Genomic DNA, 20,000 nt, shown 5'->3' with positions numbered 1-20,000 from the left:
TCCACGTCGTGCTCCTGAACACACGACAAACAGATAAACGTCATCCTGTCCACACCGACAACAGACACAGCAGCTGAAACCCAACATCTTCACATCGCATCTGGATGAGCCCAGAATAAACTATTTAGCTGTGATTTAATATCAATAACCAGATGAAAAGGATGCTGAAATAACTCCATAATGATGGTGATCAGGAAAGAGGGTCATGCTTTGTTAGGTCTGTCTGCAAGACCGCAATATAACTACTTTTAAAATGCTGGTTTAATGAATGGAGTCTGGTTGATGGGTGCTGGGCTACGCTAACAGTCTCTGGGGGACCACAGACCGCTACGATACGTTTTGTCTCCATTTCTGATTCATTGATGACAGAAGAAGAATCTCAACGTCCGTTTTGAAAATGAAAAAATAGATCGATTTTTAGAAGTTATGAATCCTAGAAGATAAGAATCTTGATTCTTAAATGAATCACATGTATGAATGGGTCTTAATCCTCACACAACACTGTATATCAGTAGGGTTATATCACTGTACATGCTGGTATCGAGTTAAACTGCAGGATGAAGATCCACAGAACACAAACCAGGACTGTAGGTGCTTTAAATCCATAAACATTTTAATTCCTGTATCTCTGGAGAAAGTTACTGGAATCTTTACAAATCTTGAACAATGGATGGAGTTAAATCTGAGGACATTATGCACATTAAGACAGAGATTAGATCTTTCTTTTTCCCTTCTCTTTATATTGAAAATGGTACCAAAACAAAAAGTGTGCGATTTTAATATTGTTTACCTCAATGCATTACTTCTTCCTGATTTTAAGAAGTTGTGCCTGTTGATTCTAAGGTCTTTGTTGGGAACATTAAACCCGTGAACATACAGCAGAAGCAGATTACGAACAGGCGAGCAGCTACAACAGCTGAACTGCGAGCTAACGGCTAACGTATGGAGGTCAACAGGACCGAGCAGAGCAGAACTAGCTGACCGAGGATAAAAAAGGCTAGCTAGGCTGGCAAAGCGTAACTCGGAAGAGCAGGCTAGCTTATCTGGCTAACTGGCTAACTCACCACCCCAACTCCTAAAGAACAGGAGATCTGGTGCAAATCCAGAGAGTCTGACATCCTGACAGAGGAAGAGGAGGAGATAGAGGAGGAGGAAGAGATTTAGAGAGGATTCATAAAAGACAGAGAAGGAAAGAGAACAATATGAAAGAGGTCAGCCGGGACAGAAGAAAGAGATTGAGGTCAGCTGTTTGTCCTTTAGTCTTCTGCCAAGTGAAGGCGGTGGGGGGGCGGCGTGATTAGAGCAATAATCTCAGCTCTCATTGGCTGACAGCAGTAAGGTCTTAAGGTCTAAACACCCAACCACTTGTTGCCCTTCCTCCATCCATCACTAGTGAGTTGACACTAAAGTGAACTGATGTTGAAGAGGAGGAGCAGCGGCAGCAGAGCTCTGTGCTCTAATTTAAAATGACGCTCTGACAGGAGTCATCCATGCAAACTGACCCGCTGCTGATCGATATCTGCGTGTGGAGCCGATGGTTATCCAACTAACCAGCCTGATGTTTCACAGCTTGTGTGCCACAGTTTCACCCCTCACATCGCCGTGTTTCAGCCGTTTACATGCAAACATGTGATGTGATGAGACGATCGATCTGAATAAGACGGTCGGTTTGATGTGAGTGTGGTTAATGTTATCAGACCTCTTTGTTGAATATAGTTATTTTAGCTTTTAACTTTATATTTCTTGTTTTGATTGTTAGCTATAGTCATGAAGTGAGGAGGAGGAGGAGTTAAGGTGTGTTGACTGAGTAAAGGTGAGAACTCACCTGACAGTCGAAGTCCTGGAGGTTCCTCCCATTCTGAGGACACACAGAGACTCATGAGTGCATCCATGACATGAATCTGATTCTTAGTCACTTTATGAACAAAGGCATGTTTTTATTCAGTATTCGTGGGTATAACTAGGTGTCTCCTGCTCCGCCTGCCCTTCCCCTCACCTGTCCAGTCAGCAGTGGCTTGATCTCGGTCAGCTGGACGTCGTGAAGCTCTTCCATCGTAGGACTGCGTTGCTACCAATCAACCTGATAGGACACGCCTTCCAGACGGATTAAAACAGAGACAGGGGGGGGGGGCAGACAGGGACAGGGTCAGTTAGGCAACAGCTATTAAAAGGTTTGGGTTCTGCTAATGTGATGGGGAACGGTTCACGGGTTTCCTGTTGAAGGTGCAGATCTGAAACGGTGCTATTGACCCGATGGACTGTAGCTGCTGTTGGAACGAATGTCACCACCACGCACATCAATCACACGGAGCTCGTTAAAGGGACTTTAACGAGTTTAAGTTCCCCTGTTTCCCCCCACCTGGACCCTGGTTCCCTCGCAACCAGTGAAGGAAGTGACCATATTTGGACTGCAGGAGGGGGGGGGGGGGGGGGGGGGGTATTCTGTGCAACGTTATCCATCAGAGAAACACGAGACACGTTTGTACTGTGTAGCAAGTCCAGCACAGATTGGGCTTTAGGTTGGAAGGACCAAGACTTGAACTCATGTTGTAAAAAAAAGACCTCATCAATTCAGCCAGTTGACACCCTGGTCACACCAACAACAGTCTATTTGAGTCAAAAATACTAAAAAAGAAAGATATTAGCTTTTATCATCTTGCTCTGCCACCTGTCTCTCTGTCTATAATCTGTCTCTCTGTCTGGGTGTCTACCTGAGTTAAATTGTTATCCAACCGTGTGAATCTAATGGGGACAGCCAGTGATCGGTCTTTGGCAGGCGGTCATCCAGTTGTGTGTGTGTGTGTGTGTGTGTGTGTGTGTGTGTGTGTGTGTGTGTTGTGTAACAGTGTTTCAGCAGAGTGTTTTGGATAGATGCTGAGCTGATGGCTCTGATCCAGACTGACCGAGTGAAACTCCAGCTACCAGTCAGATCAGAGAAAACATGACACTTTAAAATCCAACATTATCCGACTGCACACAATTGTATTTCATCATTCATAAAAAGTATTTTTTTGTTTGTTGTTGCTGTTGTTGTGTTAGCGGCGAAGCTAAAAAGCAGAGCAGATGAAGTGAACTTTAACTAAACTGTTAAAAGTCAACATGCACACGATGATTAGGAAGCTGGATGAGACTCAGTACCTGGATATTAACTGAAACATTTGTTTTTGTTCTGAAGCATGCTGAGCAACTTTATAATTCAACATACAAAAAAGGCTTCAAGAAAATGTTTGCATCTGTATGTTTTACAAATTTTAGTCTCCTGTGATTTATGTCACTGGCTCTTTTGTTATTGTCTTATTTGTATTTGTCTAAAAAGTGAGTTTGTCTTTCTTTCTTCTTCTTTTTCTAGATTTTGATTTTTTATTTCAAACGTGTCATACGGAAAAATATTACACAACTAGAAAGCATAGAGATATATGAATAACATTTATTTATTTATTTTTTGACATGTCAGAAAAGGAGTGGGAAGAAGAATACACACTAATCCCACTATCTTACAAAATACAATTATTCCTCATGTATTTCTATCAGGTATATATGATAGTTTCTTGCATATTCCTTTGAATTTACTCAAAAAATATGGACGTATTGAGATATTTTAGTATCCAAACTATAAATTCATTCATAATTCAAAAATAAATAAATAAATATAACAAATAAGTAAATAAACCAGAGTGAAGAAATCGAACAAAGAGGAAATTAAGAAAGAATAAATAACAATTGAAATAAATAAACAAACAATGATAATTAGACCCCTTCATCTCCTGTACCCTGTGAGAATCATTTCTTTCTATTTCCTTTTGAACTGTTCCTTCTGATAACATATTTAGTCTTTGAGCACATGGGAACGCTTTTCTATACATTTCATTATATTTTAGGAGAAATCATGTCATTTTGTGAATACAATATATTCCTCTTTTGAAAAACAACAAAAAAAACCTTGACTTTGACTATTGATATTTTCATTTGATCTAAAAATGTTGGATACTTTCCAAAGTGTGATTTCTAGGCTTTTTGTTTTTTATGCATTTCCTGTGAAAAAGGAATGGACTGGACTACAGCTGCATGTCTGTAACCCTGCAGAACGACAATAAATGATCCTTCAACCTTCATGGTCTCGCTCCAGACTACCTTGGTGAACTATTACTGCATTACTCCCCCTGCTAGACCCCTCAGGTCCTCGCAGCAGGGCCTCTTTCAGGGCTGAAAAATGCATTTCAGCTCTCCTGGTTGTTTTAAGTCTCTGCTGGAGACCTCGAGTCATGTACACCATTTTAGATCTGTGATCTCTGCTGATACGCATGAGGAAGGTGTGATGTTTGTGAAGCACTTTGTAACCCCATTAAATAAAAATGCTACCTCGTCGGCCTGAGACCAGTCGGATTCTGCATTTTCCCTGATGATAATAATAAATATAGTCTTTGTCAAATAAACAAATAAAATAAATATATTACAATTGACATTTTTCAATTAATTTAAGTGAAAAAGATAAATTGATAATTATATCATCAATTGTGTATATATATATATATATATATATATATATATATATATATATACAAACACTGATATGCATATGACAAATATCGATTGATTAGCTCCGCGTGAGATCTTTGTTTGTTTTAAATGCAGATGAACCAGTGCACTGATGCGTTTGCTCTGCTGTCCGCCCACACACGCACACAGACGCGCGCGCGCGCGCACACTAGAAAACACACGCTCACGTACACAAAAAACACACACGCGCACACACACAGAGAGACCAGGACCCAGGGATCCGCGAGCAGATGCGCTAGCGTTAAACGCTCTCCTAATTAATGAGCCCGGATGCTAATGTTAGCTCCACAGACAGACAGGCAGCTCAGCCTTAGCAACCGTTACTAGGGGAGACGTTTCAACTAGTGACACAGACACACTCACGCACTCTCTCTCTCTCTCACGCACACGCTCTCTCTCACACACACACACACACACACACACACACACACACACACACACACACACACACACACACACACACACACACACCTGTAACCGAACACACTGCCGCCATAGAAGCGCAGCCTCGCAAGGACGGAACAATAACCTTTCGAGCTAACTAGCTAGTTAGCGTCAACAGCGATAATCACCCTAATGAACTACTGAGCTTCGTTAAACGTCACTCGGTTAGTAACGTCACTGTAAAAAAAAAAAAAAAAAAAAACCTTAACCGTTACAACTACAGCCGGCTTAGCGAGCTGTAAGCGCCGTGAGCTACTCACCGTTAGCCGTTAGCTCGGGGGGGTAAGCGACCGAAGTTTGGTCCGACGAGGTTCGTCTCGCGCGTTAACGTTAACTGATGACCGTTGAGTTGCGCTGGTCGCGAGCGAGGCTCCTCTCTCTCCGTGACTGAGCTCTCCGTCTGTCAGCGGCACGTGGGCGGTCAGGGGGGCGGGGCTTACGTCAACGTAAACAACAGGTCGTTCATTCAACGGGCGGTCACGAGGTCGCCACAATATGATATTAATAAATAATAATATAAAAAATAAACTAGAATATCTATAACATACGATGGAACATAAAATGAATAATATTATTTTTTTTACTTTAGTCAAACTTAGACAGTGGTGGAAGAAGTACTCAGATCCTTTACTGAAGTAAAAGTACTAATACCACACTGTGAAAATACTCCACAAATACTACGTTAGGCTTTCAAAACCTTCCTTAAAACAAATTTTGAAGCCATCAAGTTTCAGATTTTTTTGTTTTATAATAAACACTTTATTGCATAATTGAGTGATTTAAAACACTTAAATTTCTTTCTTCACAAAAATATCCATTTGTTCCAATAATGTCTGTGCTTACACAGTTGAAGTACTAATACCACGATGTGAAAATACTCCACAGTTACTCAAAGTACTGCTTTCGAAACCTTCCTTAAAACAGGTTTTGAAGCCCTCAAGTTTCAGATTTGCTTTGTTTTATGATAAGTACTTTATTGATTCATCCATCCATCGTCTACTGCTTATCCTGTATTCAGGGTCACATAACACACATCCAGTGAGAACCTTGTATCTCCTATTTTGTGAGAATAAGTAAACACCTCCTCCTTCAGTTCATCAGAAGTACAATATTTACCCCTGAGATGTGGATGTGGAGTTGAAGTAGAACAACTCCCCGAATCTCCTCTCAGACTTTCCCACAGAGAGCCGCTGCGTTCCTACGGTGGCCCAGAATGGACAAAGACAAGGCTTTCGTGTGGTTCTCCTACACTTTCCGGCACCCGGGAGAAGTTTCAGTTGGTTGCAATCTGTAACCTCTCCACTAGATGCCACCAGACTGCACTGCTCTGACTCTGTCGACATCGTTATGTGTCCTATAGGTCGCTGTGAGAGGACGACGCATGTTTTTTTTAGACCAGCAGGAAGTTAGCGTCGCCATGGTTCCCTCGACAACCCCCCCCCCCCCCAAACAAAATCTGGATTTTTTCTACTGGATGACTGTAACACACATTATAGTGGCATAAGGGAGAGTCCTGGTGGTCTGGGAACAGACAGCGAGACCATCTGGCCGACTGGACCTGAGTAGAACACAACAACACCAACACCGTGTGTATGTATGTGTATGCATATATAAACATGTATATATATATATATATATATATATATGTTTATATATATATATATGTTTATATATATATATATATATATACACATATATACACACACACATACACACAGCCATTAACAGTTGAAAATCAAAACATGAAACTCTCAGTTCTTCTAAATCGAGGCTGAAGACGGCATCTTTAATTATTCCTGTATTTTATACCGTCTTATTCTATTTTCACTTGTTTATTTTCTGTTCTCTTGGCTTTTCAATTATCATTTTTTTTAAATTGTATTTGAATGTTTCTTTTACACTTTGGATTGCCTTGGTGATTAAATGTGCTTCTAAATGTTCTTTTAAATGTGATAATCTGGTCTTGCCTACATTCTACATTTGCACACATGAGGTGCTTTCAGGCTAATTCTTATATTTGGAGACTAGAATTGTTTACATATATTAAAAAGGAAATAAAAAAACACACACATAGCTTGGAATTCATCACCTCACCAGAAATACACATCCGGCACCAGAAATCTAAAGTGTTGGGGCAATAAAAACAAAGTAAAATAAGTTCTAACCAAAGCGAGCCTTCTCAGTGTTTCTAAAAAGTCGTGGTGCCATTGAACACAACATGTCATCATCCACACAGATGGGAGTTTCACCATTTTAATCAAAGTTAGAAATCCTCAGAAAACCTTTTTCTTCACGCTTCAAACAAACAAACAAAAAACTTTTGAGCTCGAAGCTTGATGAAGTTGCTCTGCGTTCAGGCTGCTTCCTGTCAACTCAGAAAAATGGATGGTATAACATGAACAAAGTTGTAGAGGAGCTCCTGAACGCATCGTTTGGAGCTGCAGTGAACTGAACTGAAAATCAAAGTTTTACAATAAATGAAGAGAAGCAACAGAAGCGGAAGCTCGTCGTCGTCGGGATCCTAAACGTGTACCAAGCGGTCTATGAAAATAAATCTACAGCTTTATACAGTCAGTTCCTTATACAAGCGTATGAAACATTCACTTTGACATATTTACACTTTTGGGGGGGAAAGCGCTGCTGCTTCTTTTAACTGGCCTCAATATGAAATACTAGCGACAGCAGTGCTGCTCACCTGTGATGAAAACACACGAAGATGAAAACATTAAAGATTTTCAAACCTTCAGCTTCTTTAGCTTAAAGACGATGAAACGTCCAAAACACTGAACAACCTGTTAAAATTTTCTTTTTTAAACAAAAGTTTTGTTTTTCATAAATGTCAGATATTTTGCAGAAATAGATTAAAAGCACTGATATATAAATCCTGAAAAGCAGAATAATTCTCCTAAAAGCTGATGAACTAAATAGAGAGAAAAGAAGAGAGAAACCCTCAACATCTTTTTCTAAAATCACTTTTCTTTTGTCATTACGTGTTCAATGAAGTCGCATTTCTTGCTTTTTGTGCATCATGTGACGCCGGGTTGACACATATGCGTGAACGCCAGACGCTCCGAAGTGACGTGGGTAAAAGATGGCGGATTGGTCAAACAAACACAGGGCTTTCATCCAGGAGACCGATGTTTGTGTCGAAGTGTTGCATTCGTTTTTTAAGTTGTGACGAGTTTTATGTACAAACGTTTCGACGGCGTGTTAAAGCCACTGTAGGAGAAAAAAACAAAAACGGAGCCGAGAGGGGCAATATTCAGAGAAAAAAACGTTCAAATTTGCGAGTTTGCCGGTTGTTAGCATCGTAATAAAGTAGCAAATCTGCAACTTTATTACGATGCTAACAACCGGCATCTATGCTAGCTAACTTCCCATGAATGTACGCATTTATGTTTTGAATGAAACCATCACAACATGGGACAACGCCTCGTTAAGGTCCTTAGGGTGATGATGTTGATGGCGGTTGGGCTAAGATGCTAGCGGTAGCTTTCACCTGTTGTCATAGCCGATTTAAACAAGTTGCTTGGTTCCACTAACAGCGGATGTTTGCCGTTGCTATGACAACATTTTTTCTTCTTGGCTCAGTTGTTTTGTGTGTTTTTTCCTACAGTGGCCCTAATACAGCGTCGTAGTTACGTTGTTTATGTATTTATCTCCATGCCGACCAGGAAGTTTAGCCTCAACACGAGTGGCGTGACATTCGTACGGGTCGGTGATTTCAGCTTTATAGTCCGTCCAGTACGACATTGGGAAATCGATTCATCTACTCAATATTTTCACGCCAACGTCGGCGAACGAAGACACGGACATCGTTAGCGTTGACCAATAGCAACTTGACCTTTTGCGCGAAACGTAGAGCCCAAAATAAAAGAAGCTAACGTAGCTTAGCGGAGTAGCCATCTCTATAGTAGAAATACATACTTTAAATGTTCTATGCTAACTCTTTTTTTTTAGCGACCTTAACAAGCCAGTGTCGGATGAAGTGAATTAAAAGGCAAACAGAGATCCTGACTCATGTTCAGGTTAGAAGGCAGACAAATTAATTTTGCTGCCGTGAACCGAAAATGAAAATGTTGTTTCTGTCTGTTGTCAGTTTAAAATGGATACAAGTACAAACTCTTTGGGAAACAAATAAAAACATCATTGTGGAAATGTTTTAACTCAACTCTTCAAAAATGTGTCCAAATCCTTTCCATGTGTTTGCTAGCGCTTTGCTAGCTATTACTCTCTCACGTTGGCTAACGGCTGCTAACAAACCATCCAAACAGACAACCCGACAACATGTGGATGACAGCCGTTGAAGAAAAAAACAAACAAATCCAAAATCAATCAATCAGTAATCAAACCTGTTGCTGCTGTGCGGATGGAGTCCTGCCGGGGGCCGTTTGGGAAATGTGTAACCTTTGTGAAATCTAAGTAAACAATATTCAGTCCGTAAAGAAAGAAAAAAACGTCATCATCCCCGTCGTGTTGCAGTGCAGCTTTTCTCCACCAGGAGGGGACTCATAGGGAGCTGACTCGCTCTACGACTCGCTCTCCTACACGTCCATCTAGTCCCGTTGCTAGTGCCGTTGCTAGTCCCGTCAGTCCCTCTGCTCCGTCAGGCTGCCAGACATACTTGCAGGGTCAAAAGGTCAAAGTTACAGGAGAGAAGAGCGTCAGCGCCACACCGACAGGTGTCTCACAGTGCACAGGTCACACAGCAGTCGCCTGATTCGCTGCTTGAGCTGCGGGAGGCGGGACAAAGGGTCTGGGGGCTCGAGCTCGCCTGAGTGGTCCAACCAGGACTCCAACACTGAAGAGAGACAGACAGACAGACAGAGAGACACAGTGAGACAGGAGACAGACAGAGAGAGAGAGAGAGAGAGACAGAGAGAGACACAGACAGGAGACAGAGAGGACATTATATTTAGAATATTTCCACAACTTTACGTTTCCGTCAGAGTTGTGAATGTGAAGTGGTTCTCTACCACCAGACTCCATTGACAGAACTGTGTGTGTGTGTGTGTGTGTTACCGTCCAGCTCTCGCTCTATCAGGTCCATCCTGGTGCCGATCTGGTGGTGCAGAGCCTCGACGTGCTCCAGCAGGTTCAGCTGACACTCGGCCTCAGACGCCAGACGCCGCTCCGCCGGGTGCGTCTGAGCGCGTGCGTGCTCGCGGCAGCGCGTGTCCACGTGCACGCTCGTGGGGATTTCATCTGTGGTGGCATCGACTGGTTTATCGTTGACGACGTCTTCGCTCTTTATTTCCTACAAAACCACCAGAGACAGAACATTTATCGGCGATAACTAATAACAGGAATCAACCAAACAGGAAGTGGGTATTTTTCAAGGTATGAGGGATTTCTGAGTCCATCAGAGCAGCAGCAGGAAGGAGTGATATTTTACATGAAAACACAGCATCCTCTGAGGCTCTCTCCATAGCCCTCACACTCACAGAGCAGCAGCAGTAAAAATAGATCCACGTTGACGAGGATTTGCCCAGAGCCTCAAACTGGTCTTCGGTGGTCTCATAGCAACAACCGCATCCCGCTCGACGCCGCAAGTACGAGGTGCAGCTTCTCCTAAAGGTCTCAGAGTCTCCATGAGACAAGCTTCGGTTTCTTCCCCGCGCCTCAACTTGAGTCCACATAAACTGCCTAGTCATGCATATGTATATATATATACACATACATGTATATATGTAGATATATATAATTATTTTTTATTTAAAAAACATTACGTATATGAGTTGTGCTGTATAATATTCTCCCATTTCGATTGCAATAAAAATTTGAATGAAAAAAAGAAAAAGAAAAAAAAGAAAAGATGTTGATGATGAGAGAAACGCGGTCAGAGTTCCTACCTGGTGTTCAGCCGCCTGCCTGTCCTCGGCTTTTTCCCATGATGCCCCGGGCTTCTGGTAGCAGTGCTCGCTGCTGACGTAACAGACGGGGGTCTCCCCTCTCAGGCCGGCCGTCAACCTGGACCCCTCCTCTCGTCGCCACGGCAACCTCCACAGCTGCAGATCGGGGTGGCACGGATTGCTGCGTGGGACAGGCGGACCCGGGGGACACGTCAGTTCTCTCCGGCACTCCGTCACACGACGGACGCCATGTCACGTGACGCGGCCGTACTCACCGTAGCAGGCTGACTTTGAGCTGCAGCCCGCTGAGGACCTGATTGAGGCCGTGCGTGTGCGCCAACAGGCCGTTGGTGTGCGAGATCTTGGTGGCGTTGATCTCCGAGTAGTTCTCCTTCACGCACGACAGGCCGAACATGTGACCGGATATCAGCAGATCGGGTTCTGATAGGAAACGCTGAGCACGCCTCCAACCTGAAGACACACACACACACACACACACACACACACACACACACACACACAAACTAATTACTATTTACTATGTGAGACATTAAGTATTTATTTATGAACATATTTTTTGACATCTTAAGGAGGAAAAACTATGGAGTATTGGAGTAATGTTGTTCTCTTCCATTGTACGTTTTAAATGTTTAAAGCTTTTTCATTCCCTGGAATCAACAGTAAGGAAACAAACTAACTGTCATCAATGGATGGAAGACTCTGAAATAATCTTCCGATCGGCCTTTAAAAGACAACAAAAATGTTAATATTTAGAAGGAACATCAGAGATCAGTGACCGGCGGCCAATCAGCTGCACCCGTTACCTGATCAAAATCCGTCAATAGAAGCAAAGCCAACAGAAAATAAAAAGACATTTATAACACAAAACATTGAAACTGGATGGATATATTCCTTCTAAATGTTTCCTGGGGGGGGGGAGTGCAGTTTAAAAGTCAAACTCAAGCACTTTTCAAGCATGTCCAGGTGCATTTCCATGCTTTTCCAGCACCTTCCAGCTGTGGTAAACTACATATTTGTATCAATCCAATGGTCAGTATTCAGTCTACTTATTATGTCACTTGTTCATCACATTAAATGAGATGTTATTGTCCTCTAAACAACCAACATGATGTTTGGAGACAGCTTTTTACAGAAGGACCACAAATGAAAGGAAAACTAATTCCACTAACAGATCCACAGAAATATAATCACCAACTATTTTCATCATCTGTTCATCATCAAAAGTCATTTTTCATCACCAACCCTGAGATTATTCAAAAGAAAGTCTCCATCTTTCTGAGCTCAGCTTCCTGTTCCACCAGAGACACTGACCTCTGGTGGCGTCTGCCGGTCACTACAACACGCATCAAAATAGCGTCACAGAGAAGAGCAAAACACACACACACACACACACACACACACACACACACACACACACACACACACACACACACACACACACACACACACACACACACACACACACACACACACACACACACACACACACACACACACACACACACACACACACACACACACACACACACACACACATGGTCGATCTCCTACCTGCAGTGTGTCTGCAGTAGTAGCAGGTGTAGTTGTGAGGGACGTTGTCTTCATATAAACCCATACAGGTGCCATGCTGCCAACACAGACACGACTCACACTACAGACAAACACAGACAAACCAGGATTACAGACAGAGGTTTGTTTTTAAGACAGAAAAAACAAATAATAATAATAATATGAAAAAAGAAAAGAGAAGAGAAAAAAATAAAAAAAGATCAATACAACAACACACACACTACGACGGCGTATCAGGGCCACTGTAGGAAAAAAAATAAAAATAAAAATAAAAACGGAGCCGAGAGAGGGGGGCAATATTCAGAGAAAAAAGTGGCAAATTTGCGAGTTTATTACGATTTATTACAAGCGGCATCTATCCTAGCTAACTTCCCATGAATGTACATTTATGTTTCTAATGAATCATCCCAATGTGTGACAACGCCTCGTTAAGGTCCTTAGGGTGATGATGTTGATGCTTATTGTTGCGGTTGGGCTAAGATGCTAGCAGTAGCTTTCACTGTTGTCATAGCAACGGCAAACATCTGGTCAATCAACTTGTTTACTTCCTCTATGACAAGTGAAAGCTACCGCTAGCATCTCAGCCCAACCACCCCGATCAATAAAACACCTCACAACATCATCACCCTGAGGACTTAACGAGGCGTTGTCACACGTTGGGATGGATTCATTAGAAACATAAACGTTACATTCATGGGAAGTTAGCTAGCATAGATTGCCGCCCTCTCTCGGCTCCGCTTTTTTATTTATTTTTCCCTACAGTGACCCTCAACACATTACAACCACTAGGTTTTGTGTGTGTGTGTGTGTGTGTGTGTTTCACCTGGATCATGAAGTCGTTCTCCTCGTCCACCTCGCACACACACCTCACCACCTCGAACTCGTCCGTCTCCATGGCAACGGGCCAATGGGGCGTGTCCTCCCCGCTCTCCGCCGTCAGCGTGGACCAGTCGCTGCCGTCGTCAGCTGAAAGGGAGCGTGGGCGAGGTTTAGAGGCCACTTCGTTACCACATTCAAAGACTGTTAGAGGTTTTGAGCAGCTGGACCTGGACTGGGAGCGGTCCACGTTGACAGGGCGCCCCCACCTGGCGGGTGCTGGTGCTCCACCGGCAGCGTCAAGGCGACGGGGGGTCGGTCTGAGCTCTCGTCGTCGCTGCTGCACAGTCCTGAAGAGGAGGAGGAAACACTTACTGCACGTAAACGGGTGCGTTTATTTTAGTCAAAACAAAACATCCAGAACACATTTGCTTCTTTGTCCAACGGCGACTCTCACCCGACTGACTTTTCTTCTTCTTCTTCTTCTTTTTCTTCTTCTTTAGTTTGACTCTCAGGAAGTTCTTCCTCTCCTTCCTGTCCTGCTCTCCTGGTTTCTCCTCCTTCTCCTCCTCATCCTCTACTTCCTTCTTCACTTCTGCTCACAAAAGGAAGTAAAGTCGATAAATATGACGGAATAGACACGTTTAAATGTTGCTGTTTAACGTTAACACCTGTGTGTGTGTGTGTGTGTCCTGGTTGTGTGCGTGTGTGCCTACCTGTCCCCGTGGCGCTGTGCTCTCTATCGTCATGGTGACAGATGCTGTTCTGGTCCTCACTCCTGCTGTCTGACACGAGGTCGCTCCCTTTAGAAGAACAACGCTTCCTCCTGCAACACCAGACACGTCAGCATGCCATCCAGCGTTTGGCTGTTTCCTCTACATTATAGGATCCAACCCACCTGGGTGCCTCCAGCTGCTGGTCCAGGTGCTGGTCCAGGTGCTGATCCAGCTGCTGTTCCAGGTGCTGGTCCGAGTGGTAGTACTTGATGTGGTAGTGCAGCAGACTCGCCTTCCTGAACGACTTGGAGCAGCCGGCTGCGGGACACTTGAAGGGGTTGTGGTCCAACTCGATGGACAGGATCGGAGGGGGCTGGTTCTTGATCACCCTGTACACTGAGGGGGACAGAAGGGGGGCGGGTTGTTCAGGTCTGAGGAGGGAGGCAAAACCTTCTGTGATCCCACAGAGGTCTAGGTAGTGTGTGTGCGTGTGCATGTGTGTGTGTGTGTGAGTTCACTTACGGGGTTCTCTGCTGAACTTGTGTGTGGTGGGCAGGTGAGCCTGACGCTCCAACAGGACGTCTGACGAACACAAAAAGATAAAACATCAGGTGGAGCAGCTTCAATGTTGGATCAGTCCAAGTGTGTGTGTGTGTGTGTGTGTGTGTGTGTGTGTGTGTGTGGGGGGGGGTCTCATCTCAGGCTACATGACATCACTTGTGTGAACTTCAAGTTCCGTTTTAACCGATAAATCTTCTCCTGTCGCTCAGATTCAAAACTCTGAACCTGTCGACAGGTTGGCTTCACTTCCTGTCTGTCCCTCTGCTCGCCTTTGTGTGTGTGTGTGTGTGTGTGTGTGTGCGTGTGTGTGTGTGTGTGTGCGCGTGTGTGTGTTAGTGGTCGACCGATATAGGGGCGGCCGATGGCTGATCTTTAATGACATTATCATGTTTTACGTTGCATCTCATCTGTGAACGTGATAAATAAAGAACCTTGAAATAATAATTCATTCATTAATAATTAATAATGACAACACATGAGACACAAAAGTGCAATAGGGGGCATCAGGTACATTTTAATAATTACTCCCACCGCTCCGTATGAAGGTTGATGATGGAAGTGGGAGGTAAACTTCATCTTCATCATGTCACTTACCGTCATCTGTTTTCTTCTTTGCTGGTGGACCGGAGGACGAAGGCTCTGCCTTCCTCTTCTCCTCCTCCTCCTCCTCCTCTGCTCCTTCCTTCTCCTCCACCTCTCTCTCCCCACCGGCCTCCTCCTCCTCGCTCTCCCCTTCCTCCCATCCCTCGCTTCCCACAGCACTCTTCTCAGATCTGGACTTCTGGAACAGACAGACAAACAAACAACTTGAGATGAAAGGCGCTGCGATTGGTCAGATGAGGACCAATGGGCGTGTCTTACTTCTTGGAAGGGTTTGACCTTGGTGGGCTTCACATTCAGAACCACGCCGTCATAGAAACGCACTGTGTAGGAGTCTGAGACACACACACACACACACACACACACACACACACACACACACACACACACACACACACACACACACACACACACACACACACACACACACACACACACACACACACACACACACACACACAATCATTATACAGAAAAGCACTTTGATCTGATCAATCAGCTGATCGGCTCTACTTTGGGTGTGAAATGTGAAGCCTCACCGTCCTTGTTGACTCGGAGGATTTTGGCCGGATAGAAACGACAGTCTGTCCAACAGGCCAGGACCTTCGTCCCCGAGACGAACGTCTGAGACAGAGGAGGAGGATGAGGAGGAGGAGGAGGAGAAGAAGTTGAAGAAGTTGATTGAAGAAGAACGAACGAAACAAGTAGGAGGAAGGCAAACAGAGATGCAGGATTAAAAAAAATTTCAGGACCGGTTTAAATGGAACCAGGACCCGATGAAACCTTCAGGACCGGTTTAAATGGAACCAGGACCTGATGAAACCTTCAGGACCGGTTTAAATGGAACCTGGCGGCGTGTCGTACCGGCTGGGAGCACGCTGGATTCAGGCCCTGTCTCCTCAGGCCGACCCGCTCCAGCGGACGCAGGTACGGCGACGTCCAATGAAACCACTCGTTGTGGCGCCGGCTCCACTGGCGGTAGTGGACCTGGATCCGCTCCGAGTCGTAGTCGATCTTCTCGATGGTGGCTGCGTACCTGTCGGGAAAACACGAGGACACGAAAACATGTTATCACCCTCTAAAGATTTGACCAGAGTTCCATTTAAACGCAAAGGAATTCAAGTTTCAACAAAACACAACTTAAAAAGGGTCCACAGGGAATTTTCAGGTTTTATTTTTTGGTGAAAAAGTAAACTATAATGAATTTGATCGTGAAAAAACAAACAAAAAACAATCACATTTCACTTCATTAGAAACTAGCTGACATTTTGACATGATTCAAATTCAAATACTAAAATTTAAGTTTTACAGTTTTCATATTTAAGCTGATGCCAATTTGAAAAAGTTAATTTCACAGTAAACTTCACCATGCTCTTCTGTTCTTAATATCGCTGTATAATACTAAATGAACATCATGCTGGATTGAAACTAGACATTGAGACATAAACTCATGTTAACAATGTTTACTGAGATAATTCATCAAGAGAGAAGTAGGACCATTTTCTCATAGACTTCTATACAACCAGAGAGGAGTTGCCCCCTGGTGGCCAGCAGAGAGAATACAGCTTTGAGGTAATTTGTGCATCTGTGTGTGTGTGTGTGTGTGTGTGATCCACACCAGTTTTTGTGGCGGTCTCGGGCTTCCAGCGGAGCTCCGACCTCAAAGGTGATTCCCGACCTGTCCGGCGGAGTCTTCATCTGGCAGAAACGGAGAAAAAAGGATTCCTCCGGTAAACATGCTTTTAATAACTCATGGGAGTTTACAGACATACCACAGACATACCACAGACACACTGTACGGTTTGTTTGAGGCTGAATCAGCCTCCAGGCTGACTCCGTTCAAAAGTAAGCACCAGCAGCAGTCGTACTCTTGTGCTTTTCATTTAGACGTAGGGACCGATGTGAGCTTTGCGAGGAGCAGAGAAGTAGAACATGCTTATGTTCTTGACTGTACTTTGCTTTATTGTTTACTATTTATTGTTGTAAATATTGTGCGCACTAGTGAATTCCTTACATGTGAAAACATATTTGTCAATAAACTGATTCTGAAAACTGACCTCTGCATTTATGCCACAGTAGTAGCTTGTTCTGAAAAATGAAATGAAGATTTATTTAAATCAATGAAATGTCAGACGACTGTTATAAAATGAATTGATCATAAAAGAAACCCAAATCCAATTTCACTTAATTAGATTTTAGCCTACATGTTGACATAATTGAAAAATTAATCAAGTTTTACAATTTAATTTTCACATTTAGGATTCTGCTCATTTTTAAAAAAGCACAACGGTTGCAGCAAAAATATTTTTACTTCACTTCCGTCATAGATTTAACGTTAATGTGGATTATGAATCACACTAGACGTGCGCTTTAAGACGTCACCAGTCGAACAGCGAAACGATAATATAGCTTTATATATATATGTTTATATATATTTGTTATGTTATGGCATGTTATACTAGAACTTTTTTTTATCACCAAATTGTTTTTATTTTTTATTAATGTATTGTCAAAAGTAAATTTTATGTTAAGTACATGTCTGATCTGCTGTATATGTGAAATTATTAAATAAAGTTTGTTAAAAAATGACTGATCCGCTAGCTTCCTCTGGGGGAAAGAAGCCGATTGGCTCACAGTTCCTGGAAAGTACGCCTGTTCGGACTTCTCATTGGTTGTCTCCGCCGTCACTCAATAAATCCCGCCCCCTCAGATATTTGACAGTGGCTAAACAGCTAATGCTAATCTGCGTTAGCTCCGAAGAGGAACAAGAAACGACGCGGGACGAAAATGCGAAATGTGTAAAACAAGTAGACGTTAATAAAATACAGCCGCTTTGTTAAGGAGACAACCGAACGTGTGACGTTGCTTGTTAAAGCTTTTCCAGTTAAACAGAGTAGCTCTCCCCCCCTTCATTGACTGTGGCTATATGAGCTAACCGAGCTAGCAGCTAGCCTCCGCTGAGGTTATCGCGCTGAGCCTGAGAAGTGAGAATGACAGCGGCCCGGCGAGCCGCCGCCGAGCCGACACCTTCACACGGCCGTCCCCGCCATCTAAACGCCGTCACGATCCATTAAACGAGCACAACGACGGTCACGAAAGCCTGTTTACCTCTTGCGCTACTTCTGGACTGCACTCTTCATTATACTGTGATGGCCCCAGAGCGCATGCGCCACTTTGATACCTTCAGCTGTTTTGGAGTGTTGAGCGAGTTTAAAGTATGGAAGACCCATTTCCGCCAATGCGATGAACGAGAGATCCGGTAGGTCACTAAATAGAGGGGTTTTCTCGAAATTGTGACTTTATTATCTCTAAATAATAACTTAGTATCTCTAAATAATAACTTAGTATCTCTAAATATTAACTACGTATCTAAATAATAACTTAGAATCTCTAAATAATAACTTAGAATCTCTAAATAATAACTTAGTATCTCTAAATATTAACTACGTATCTAAATAATAACTTAGAATCTCTAAATAATAACTTAGCATCTCTAAATATTAACTACGTATCTAAATAATAACTTAGCATCTCTAAATAATAACTTAGTATCTCTAAATAATAACTTAGCATCTCTAAATATTAACTACGTATCTAAATAATAACTTAGAATCTCTAAATAATAACTTAGCATCTCTAAATATTAACTACGTATCTAAATAATAACTTAGAATCTCTAAATAATAACTTAGAATCTCTAAATAATAACTTAGCATCTCTAAATATTAACTACGTATCTAAATAATAACTTAGAATCTCTAAATAATAACTTAGCATCTCTAAATAGTAACTACGTATCTAAATAATAACTTAGAATCTCTAAATAATAACTTAGAATCTCTAAATAATAACTTAGCATCTCTAAATATTAACTACGTATCTAAATAATAACTTAGCATCTCTAAATAATAACTTAGTATCTCTAAATATTAACTACGTATCTAAATAATAACTTAGAATCTCTAAATAATAACTTAGCATCTCTAAATATTAACTACGTATCTAAATAATAACTTAGAATCTCTAAATAATAACTTAGAATCTCTAAATATTAACTACGTATCTAAATAATAACTTAGAATCTCTAAATAATAACTTAGAATCTCTAAATATTAACTACGTATCTAAATAATAACTTAGAATCTCTAAATAATAACTTAGAATCTCTAAATATTAACTACGTATCTAAATAATAACTTAGAATCTCTAAATAATAACTTAGAATCTCTAAATAATAACTTAGCATCTCTAAATATTAACTACGTATCTAAATAATAACTTAGAATCTCTAAATAATAACTTAATATCTCTAAATATTAACTACGTATCTAAATAATAACTTAGAATCTCTAAATAATAACTTAGAATCTCTAAATAATAACTTAATATCTCTAAATATTAACTATGCATCTCAAAATAATAACTTAGTATGTCTAAATAATAACTTAGTATCTCTAAGTATTAACTAAGTATGTCTAATTAATAACTTAGTATCTCTAAATAATAACTCAGTATATATAAATAATGAGTTAGGGTTATTTATTTTAAGACCCACCAGAGGGATTTAAGGACCTCTGATCAATTTATGCATAACCCCCCAGCGATATAATTTATTTTGACATGACCCTGCAATCGACATGGCCAAATTAATTAATTAATTTATCAACTCGATACGTCACAGAGTGACGAATGGTCAGTTATTAATATTTCACATCAATAACATCGTGTGACGAACATCTGCTCCATTCTCGCCGACTGTGTGAATGCGCAAGTCATATTAATAGTATTAATAGTCATATAATATGATTGCCCCGTCATAAGGACACTAGTAGATCTGACTGATTACTTCAATGAGTTCAGTGGT

At 42.0% G+C, this 20,000-nt stretch overlaps 2 protein-coding genes across 5 annotated transcripts in view; both read right to left on the bottom strand.

Annotated features, from left to right (window-relative positions):
* LOC311017724 (protein NDRG3-like) overlaps positions 1-5,401 on the bottom strand; it is a 14,049-nt gene extending 8,648 nt beyond the window's left edge. For 2 of the 3 annotated variants that reach the window (XM_084016273.1, XM_084016275.1), the window contains exons 1-4: positions 5,269-5,401; positions 1,997-2,094; positions 1,826-1,858; positions 1-14 (exon numbers count right to left, since the gene is read on the bottom strand). The exon at positions 1-14 is cut by the window's left edge and continues 92 nt beyond it. In XM_084016273.1, coding sequence (XP_083872399.1) covers positions 1-14; positions 1,826-1,858; positions 1,997-2,053 — 104 coding nt within the window. In that variant the 5' untranslated portion in view covers positions 2,054-2,094; positions 5,269-5,401. Of the gene's footprint in view, positions 15-1,064; positions 1,120-1,825; positions 1,859-1,996; positions 2,095-5,268 lie in introns of all 3 variants that reach the window. The other variant, XM_084016274.1, reaches the window with a different exon arrangement.
* Positions 5,402-7,240: 1,839 nt separating this feature from the next.
* On the bottom strand, positions 7,241-18,285 carry LOC311016649 (PHD finger protein 20-like). Of its 2 annotated transcripts, none has more exons than XM_084014494.1 (17): positions 18,245-18,285; positions 16,755-16,834; positions 16,001-16,172; positions 15,676-15,760; positions 15,398-15,471; positions 15,131-15,317; positions 14,498-14,557; positions 14,158-14,371; positions 13,976-14,085; positions 13,717-13,854; positions 13,490-13,609; positions 13,267-13,409; positions 12,426-12,525; positions 11,129-11,324; positions 10,854-11,034; positions 10,024-10,258; positions 7,241-9,802 (listed from the first exon to the last, which is right to left on the bottom strand). In XM_084014494.1, exons 2-17 carry the CDS (start codon positions 16,832-16,834, stop codon positions 9,666-9,668), a joined length of 2,232 nt encoding a protein of 743 aa, XP_083870620.1. In that variant the 5' UTR covers positions 18,245-18,285; the 3' UTR covers positions 7,241-9,665. The 2 variants fall into 2 exon arrangements, with proteins under 2 accessions (XP_083870620.1, XP_083870621.1); XM_084014495.1 differs by having other exon boundaries at positions 13,529-13,609.
* Positions 18,286-20,000: the final 1,715 nt, after the last annotated feature.

This window comes from Eutrigla gurnardus (assembly GCF_963514095.1).
Source record: "Eutrigla gurnardus genome assembly, chromosome: 8".
NCBI lineage: Eukaryota > Metazoa > Chordata > Actinopteri > Perciformes > Triglidae > Eutrigla > Eutrigla gurnardus.
This window is presented reverse-complemented; position numbering and strand designations above follow the sequence as displayed.